This window comes from Belonocnema kinseyi, chromosome 8 (assembly GCF_010883055.1).
Source record: "Belonocnema kinseyi isolate 2016_QV_RU_SX_M_011 chromosome 8, B_treatae_v1, whole genome shotgun sequence".
Classification (NCBI taxonomy): Eukaryota; Metazoa; Arthropoda; class Insecta; order Hymenoptera; family Cynipidae; genus Belonocnema; species Belonocnema kinseyi.
This window is the reverse complement of record NC_046664.1, coordinates 1,790,251-1,799,251: the sequence shown is the minus strand read 5'-3', so window position 1 is coordinate 1,799,251 and position 9,001 is coordinate 1,790,251. Positions and strand designations below refer to the sequence as shown.

Genomic DNA, 9,001 nt, shown 5'->3' with positions numbered 1-9,001 from the left:
ACTTCAATGATTTCCCCAAGATTTCAAAGATTTCATTAAGATTTCGAATAGATTTCGATCATTTCAAAAACATGATCTACTATTTAAAATATTTCATAAAAATTTTAATGATTTTTTATGGATTTCACAAAGATTTCACAAAGATTTCGAATAGATTTGAAAGATTCCACAAAGGCATACATGATTTCCCAATAATTTCACAAAGATTTCAATAATTTCACAAATGTTTCAAAAATATTCCAACGATTTCCAAAGATTTCACAAAGATTTCAGTGATTTCCTAAAGATATGAAAAAGATTTGAAAGGATTTGCGAAGATTTTGGATAGATTAAAAAGATTTCACAGACTTCAATGATTTCCCCAAGATTTCAAAGATTTCATAAAGATTTCGAATAGATTTGAAATATTTCACAAATATTTCAATGATTTTCCAAAGAGCTTACTCATTTTAAAAACATCATCAACTATTAAAAATATTTCATAAAAATTTTAATGATTTTTTATGGATTTTACAAAGATTTAGAATATTTCGCAAAGATTTCGTAAAGATTTTCAATATTCCGCAAAGATTTCAAATATTTTCCAAGGGTTTCAGATAGATATAAATGATTTCACAAAGATTTCATGAGTAGGGTTTTAAAGATTTAAAGAGATTTAGAATTCATCCTTAATTCTTATGAATTTATCTTAAATTCTTTGGAATTCTCTTGAATTTCTCTAAATTCACTTTATTCTATTAAATTCAATGGATTTTTTTTTAATTGTTGAAAGTTTTAATTTAATTGATCTTGGGTATCATTTGATAAAATGATAAAAGGATTCGAAATATTTTCACATATTTTTTCAAATTCCTTAGCATTTTTAAGAGCTTTAAAAAATTTCAATATAGTGTAAAGCATTTAAAATAATTTACATTATTTTAAATTCACGTTATTTAATTTCACTTTAAAATGTTTCAAGGGCTTTCAAAAGATATCAAAGGATTCGAAATATTTTAAGAAATTTCAAAAGATTCCCAGAATTTAAAAAATTAATTTCAATAGTTTGAAGGCTTCCAAAGACTGACATATTTTAGGGCATTTAAAAAGATTCCAAGACATTTTCATTTAAACAATTTGAAGTGATTTCCAAGGTTTTTATTAATTTTAAGGTATTTTAATATTTTAGTGGATTTCAAAGAATTTTTTACAAGACATTTAAAATTTGAGATTTAATGAAATTTATCTAATTCTTCTCATTTCTTTTAAATTTCTCTACATTCAAATTTTACAGTAATCAATAAAATTTTTTTCGATTCTTAAAATTAGTAGGGTTTCCAAGAATAAATTATTTTTTAATTCAACCTGATTGTTTTTCGAATTCGTTGGAATTCTCTTAAATTTTTTTATTTTACTTGAATCCTTCTAAATTCACTCAATATTCTACTATTTTCAGCAAATAAAAAAAAAATTAAGTTTTTATTTTATTGATCCTGAATCTAGTAACCTTACTTTTCATTCTGAGGCAGTTCACCCAATTCTTTTAATTACCTTGAAGTTTTCTAAACTTGTTTCAAAGTTACTGAATTCAATGAAGTTTTTTTATATTTACAAATTTTTTCGAATTCATTTGAATTTTTTCGAATGTAAGTTGAATATTTCTGAAATCTTCTGAATTTATCCTAAATTTGTTGATGGAATTAATTGCAACCACATTGAATAGTTAAAATGCAGTGCAATCCTTTTTAATGTTTTTCAATCCTTTGTAATCCTTTTCAATTCTTTACAATCCTTTGTAATTCTTTAAATCCTTTACAATTTCTTTTAAACATATGCAATTACTTTCAATCACATTAGATAGTTTAAAATCAGATGTAATCCTTTTCAGTTCTTTACAATCCATTTTAATCATTCTTAATTCTTTAGAATCCTTTCTGACCCTTTTTAATTCATAACAGTCCTTTGTAATACTTCTAAATCCTTTAAAATCCTTTGTAACCCTTCATAATCATTTTCAATTCTTTACAATCTATTTCCTTCCTTATTTAGTTGTTTACAATCCCTTTAATCCCATGCAATTACTTGTAATCACATTAGATTGTTTAAAATCCGATTGAATTCTTTTCCAATTCTATAAAAGCCTTTGTAATCCTTTCAAATTCTTTACAATCCTTTTCAATTCTCCACAATCCTTTGTAATCCTTTACGATCACTTTTAATCCCATTCAATTACTTGTAATCACATTAGATAGTTTAAAATCCGATGTAAACCTTTTCAATTCTTCACAATCCTTTATAATTCTTTTCAATCCTTTACAATCATTTTTAATCATTTTCAATCCTTTACAATTCCTTTTAATTCTATGCGGTTATTAGTCATTACATTATATAATTTACCATACATTTCTATGAGTTTCTTCGAATTCTTCTCTTTTATCTCAAATTCTCTTAAATTCAATCCAGTTTTACGGAAATCAATGACATTTTTTTATTTTTTAACATTTTTTTTCACTTCATTTGAATTCTTTCGAATGTAACTTGAATTTTTCTGAAATCTTCTGAATTTATCCTGGATTTGTTACCCTTTGAATGTGAAGAAAGCACTGCTGTTATTCAAGTACCGGAATTTCAATAATATAATAGATACATTTGGAAAAGTTTGCTTGAACTTTAAGAGAATTGTCAAAACTATAGAATCTTTTTCAAACTTGGATTGGTTTATTTTATCACAAAAACAATAATTCTCTAGGAAACAGAAGACAAAGTAATCACTTCTGATAGGATAAATTTGTAAAAAAAATATTATTGTCTATTTGAAAGTATTTTGCAATGCCACAAGCTAATTCCCCCCCCCCCCCCCCCCCCCCCCCTTAATTTACAGATGTAGAGTGCGCCTCCTCAGTATTGAAATGGAAGGGACATTTGGTCGCGTTTATAAAGGTAGTTATCACGAGGAAGGCACAACAACACCAAGGGACGTTTTGGTGAAAACTGCTGCAGAACACGCATCAGTCTCACAGGTAATTTAATTAATAAAAATCTGAGTTAATAAATCATAGTCTCCTACATTTATACTTTCTCTTTTGTGCGGCGATTCGCAATTTCTCTAAAGATTCCTCTCCGATATCCCCACTACTGCCACACCGATTAAAGCCTGTATCTGCTCTCTCTTTTCACTCTCTTACCATGCGATCTCTTCAACATTTAAAATGATTCGATTGATGATTACTCACAAACGATTTGAAAGTTAATCCCTTTCTGTGTGGCCCCACTGCTGCACTGTTTTTTTTTTTTGTTTTTTTAAAATAGATTTTTATGGTGTGTCCTATCATTGAATAAAACTTGAAATTGAATTTCAGGTGACTGTTCTCTTGAAAGAGAGTATGAACTTTTACAGACTGAGCCATCCGACAGTTTTGACAGTTTTGGGAGTGTCAATTGAAGAGAGGGGTGCACCTTTCGTTCTCTATCCCTACACGGGTTATAGAAATATGAAGAAGTTTTTGCTGAGGTGTAAAATGAGTAGCGAAGGACCTTCGAGAGCTCTCACCACACAGGAGGTGGTCGAAATGGCCCTCCAAGCAGCAAAGGGTGCTCAGTATCTTCATAGAAAGAAGTTCATTCATAGAGACATTGCCGCCAGAAATTATGTGTAAGTACCTTCAACAAATTAAGTTTAATTATCTTCAAACTGAAGAGAAGAATTCCTTTTACAGATGGAGAGATTAAATCAATGCAATCCCATGCAATACTTTGTAATCTTATGAAATCTCAATTTAATCCAATGAAATCCCATGCAATTCTTTACAATCGGAAAACCCTGAAATGAGCGGGAGTTTTTTGAGACCAGGAAAAACCGTGAAATGACAGTAAATTCATTTTTTTTACCGGGAATTTTACTAATATTTACAATCCCTTTTAATCCCATGAAATTACTTGTAATCATAATTGATAGTTTCAATCCGACGTAATCTTTTTCAATTATTTATAATCCTTTGTAATCCTGCCCAATCCTTTGCAATCCCTTTTAATCCGATGCAATTACTTTGTAATCTTATGAAATCTCAATTTAATCCAATGAAATCCCATGCAATTCTTTACAATCGGAAAACCCTGAAATGAGCGGGAGTTTTTTGAGACCAGGAAAAACCGTGAAATGACAGTAAATTCATTTTTTTTTACCGGGAATTTGACTAATATTTACAATCCCTTTTAATCCCATGAAATTACTTGTAATCATAATTGATAGTTTCAATCCGACGTAATCTTTTTCAATTATTTATCATCCTTTGTAATCCTGCCCAATCCTTTGCAATCCCTTTTAATCCGATGCAATTACTTTTAATCATTTTAGATAATTTAAAATCCGATGTAATCATTTTTAATTCCTTACAATCCATTTTAATTCTTTAGAATTCTTTTTAATCCTTTTCAATTCTTCACAATTTTAAAATCCGATCAAATCCTTTTTAATTCTTCACAATACTTTGTAATCCTTTACAATCCTTTCTAATTCTTTTCAATTCTTTATAATCCCTTTTAATCCTATGCATTTACTTGTAACATTAGAAAGTTTAAAATTCTTTATAATTCTTTTCAATTCTCTAAAATCTTTTGCATTCCTTTAAAATCTTTTGTAATCCTTTAAAATCTTTTGTAATTCTTTAAAATCTTTTGTAATTCTTTTTAATTATTTACATTACTTTGTAATACCTTCAACTTCTTTACAATCCTTTTCGTCTACTTTGCAATCCTTTTCAATCCTTTACAATCCTTTTTAATCCCATGCAATTACTTGAACTCACATTAGATAGTTTAAAATCCGATGTAATCATTTTGAATTCTTTAGAATCGATTTTAATCCTATTTAATTCTTTACAATCCTCTATAATTCTTTTCAATCCTTTACAATCCTTTGTAATTCTTTTCAATCCTTTACAATCCCTTTTAATCCTATGCAATTACTTGTTATTGCATTAGATAATTTACAATTATATATAATCCTTTTCAATCGTTTACAATCTTTTGTAATCCTCTTAAATTCTTTACAATCCGATGTAGTTTACAATTATATATAATCCTTTTCAATCGTCTACAATCTTTTGTAATCCTCTTAAATTCTTTATAATCCGATGTAGTTTACAATTATATATAATCCTTTTCAATCGTTTACAATCTTTTGGAACCCTCTTTAATTCTTTACTATCCGATGTAATCATTTTCAATTCTTTAGAATCCATTTTAATCGTATTTAATTCTTTACAATCCTTTATAATCAATTTCAATCCTTTACAATCCTTTGTTAATCCTTTTCAATTCTCTACAATCCCGTTTAATTCAATTCAATCACTTGTAATCGCATTAGATGGTTTGAAATCCGATTTAATCACTTTCAACTCTATACAATCCTTTGTAATACTTTTTAATTTTTCACAGTACTTTGTAATCCTTTTCAATTTTTTACAATACTTTGTAATCCTCTTCAATCCATTTTAATCCCATGCAATTACTTCTAATCACATTAGATAGTTTAAAATTCAAAGTATTATTGTCAATCCTTTACAATCCTTTATAATTCTTTTCAATCATTTACAATATTTTTTAATCCTTTTCAATTCTTCACAATTCCTTTTAATCCTATGAAATTACTTGTCATCACATTAGATAGTTTACAATCATTATAATCCTTTATAATCCGTTTTAATCCTTTGTAATCCTTTTTGATTCGTTATAATCCTTTTTAATCACATTAGATACTTGAAAATCCGATTTAATACTTTTCAGTTTTATACAATCCTTTGTAATCCTTTTAAATTCTTCAGAATCTTTTGCAATCATTTTTAATTCTTTATAATACTTTGTAATCCTTTATAATCCTTTCAAATTCTATAAAATTCATTGCAATCCCATGTAATGCTTTTCAATTTTTTTTACAATCGCTTGTAATCTTATGCCATTCTATGTAATCCTTTAAAACCCTTTAGTACTGTATTTAAATGAACTTTTTCTTTCAGTGTCGATGAAAATTTGAGGGTGCAGATCACAGACAACGCTTTAGCGAGAGATCTCTTTCCTCAAGATTACCACTGTCTGGGTGACAACGAGAATCGACCAATCAAATGGCTTGCAATTGAAAGTCTTCTGAGTGATTCATTTAGCTCAGCTTCTGATGTGGTAAGCAACAATTGCTCCAATAAAATATAGAAGTTATGAAATAGTTAGACAATAGACGGATAGGGTTTACGCCGCCCCAGGCCATGAAAAAAAAGAAAAATAAATATAAAATTAAAAATGAAACACTGAAATTTAATTCTGACTAAGCTAAAAATTTTTTCAATTACAGTGGGCCTTTGGTGTCCTACTTTGGGAGCTAACCACCTTAGCTCAGCAGCCCTACGTAGAAGTAGATCCCTTCGAAATGGCCTCGTACCTCCGGGACGGTTACCGATTAGCTCAACCAATCAACTGCCCCGACGAATTATTTGCAGTGATGGCCTATTGCTGGGCCATGTCACCTGACGAGAGACCCACCTTTAGTCAACTGATCATGTGTCTTCAGGACTTCCACGCCCAATTAACGCAATACGTTTGAAATCTTTCATTTTTCTCAACGAGCTTTCATAACTCCAGACTTTATACAGATTAATTTTTAAGAGTTTTTGTACATACGTATACATATAGAGAGTACTTATCTTCCAGAACTTATGTTCTAGAACTTATCTTCCAGAACTTATGTTCTAGAACTTATATTCTAGAACTTATATTCTAGAATTGAACTTCCAGAACTTATATTCTAGAATTGAACTTCCAGAACTTATGTTCTAGAATTTAACGCACAGAACTTAACTTCCAGAACGTATGTTTAAAAATTTTAGTTCCTGAACTTATGTTCTAGAATTTAACTTCCAGAACTTATGTTCTAGAATCTAAATGACAGAAATTAACTTTCAGAACGTATGTTCTAAAATTTAACTTCCAGAACTTATATTATAGAATTTAACTTACAGAACTTTTGTTCTAGAATTTAACTTCCAGAACGTATGTTCTAGAACTTATGTTCAAGAATTCAACTTCCAGAACTTATGTTCTAGAATTTAACTTACAGAACTTAACTTCCAGAATGTATGTTGTAGAATTTAACTTCCAGAACTTATGTTCTAGAATTTAACTTCCAGAATTTATGTTCTAGAATTTAACTTCCAGAACTGATGTTCTACAATTTAACTTAAAAAATTTATGTTCTAGAACTTATGTTCCAGAACGTATCTTCCAGAACTTATGTTCCAGAACTGACCGTTATATATTGCAAACCTAGACTGAAAGACAATTGTCTTAATATTGAGACTCAAACTGAAAGGTGTTGAAGTTTATCTTAAAGCAAGTTTTTTACAAGTGCTCAGCTCTCTTAAAATCGGTGAAAATTCACCGAGAATTAGTCATTTTCACTAACGAAATCAGTCATTTTTGAACAATGTAAACTGTAAATTTTAATAAATGAAGCTGGTATTTTGAATTGTGTAATCAGTAAATTTCGATAATTAAATCTTTTTTTAAATGAATTAAACAGTAACTTTCACTAATTAAATCAGTCATCTTTTTGTGAGCGTACTTCATTTTTTAAAATTGCTATATTAAATTGAGTAACAATGATTCTTTATTTGTAAAAATAGATTTATATTGTCGTATTAAACTCTTTTTAAAAAAATAATTTTTTTTTATTAATAATTCATGATTTTAATGAAAACATTCATCTGTTTGGTAGAAAAATGAGCTACTTTGGGGTGAAAATTAATCTTTTTGTTAAAAATTTTAATTTTTCTTCGAAAACTATTCAAACTAAAAATTGCATTATTTTAGTTAAAAATGCATCTCTTTAGTTAAACATTTTTTTTTAATTTAACTAATAATCATTTTGGTAATTAATTTATATTGTTGGCTTGAAAATCTTAAATTTGCTTTAAAAATAAATCTGTTTTTTTTTGTTTTAGAAAAATAATTTTTTGAACTTAAAATTCAAATATTCCATTTTTGGTTGACAACTGATATTTTTCAGATAAAAATTCAGCTATTTGTTTAAAAATGAATATTTTTCAGTTGAAAATTAAACTCTTCGATTGAGATTCAATTAATTGTTTTTTTAAATCCTCTTTTTGCAGCGGTTTAAATTAATTTTTAATATCAGACTCTCAAATTATTTTTCAGCACAAGTCAATAATCACTGATTTCTACAGTCAAAAATAACTCACTGATTTTCAGTAAAATTTCACTTATTATGGGTAAAAGTTTACAGATTTAATCAGTTAAATTTTTGTTTAATAATCCAAATCATTGACTGAATTTTAACTATGGAGCAGTTGAATATAATTATTAAAAAAAAAAGAAAATTTACTGATTAATCATAAAAAATCAGAGATTCAGTTAACTTTCAGAGATTCAGTCCGCTTTCGTAACTCCAGACTTTGTACAGTTTAATTCTTAAGAGTTTTTGTACATACGTAAACATATAGAGAGTACTTATCTTCCAGAACTTATGTTCTAGAACTTATCTTCCAGAACTTATGTTCTAGAACTTTTATTCTAGAACTTATGTTCTAGAATTTAACTTCCAGAACTTATGTTCTAGAATTTAACTTACAGAACTTAACTTCCAGAACGTATGTTCTAGAACTTATGTTCTTGAATTTAACTTCCAGAACTTATGTTCTAGAATTTAACTTCCAGAACTTAACTTCCAGAACGTATGTTCCAGAACTTATGTTCTAGAATTTAACACACCGAACTTAACTTGCAGAACGTATGTTCTAGAACTTATGTTCTAAAATTCAACTTCCAGAACTTATGTTCTAGAATTTAACTTCCAGAACTTATGTTCTAGAATTTAACTTACAGAACTTAACTTCCAGAACGTATGTTCCAGAATTTATGTTCTAGAATTTAACTTCCAGAACTTATGTTCTAGAATTTAACTTACAGAACTTAACTTCAAGAACGTATGTTCTAGAACTTATGTTCTAAAATTTAA

At 28.1% G+C, this 9,001-nt stretch overlaps 1 protein-coding gene across 1 annotated transcript in view; it reads left to right on the top strand.

Moving 5' to 3' along the window:
• Positions 1-7,599, top strand: part of LOC117178835 (tyrosine-protein kinase Dnt) — a 122,048-nt gene extending 114,449 nt beyond the window's left edge. Inside the window, exons 5-8 of the mRNA XM_033370334.1 lie at positions 2,861-2,999; positions 3,339-3,631; positions 5,994-6,153; positions 6,323-7,599. Of these exons, the coding sequence (XP_033226225.1) occupies positions 2,861-2,999; positions 3,339-3,631; positions 5,994-6,153; positions 6,323-6,571 (841 nt within the window). The 3' untranslated portion in view covers positions 6,572-7,599. The remainder of the gene's footprint in view (positions 1-2,860; positions 3,000-3,338; positions 3,632-5,993; positions 6,154-6,322) is intronic.
• The last annotated feature ends 1,402 nt before the right edge of the window (positions 7,600-9,001 follow it).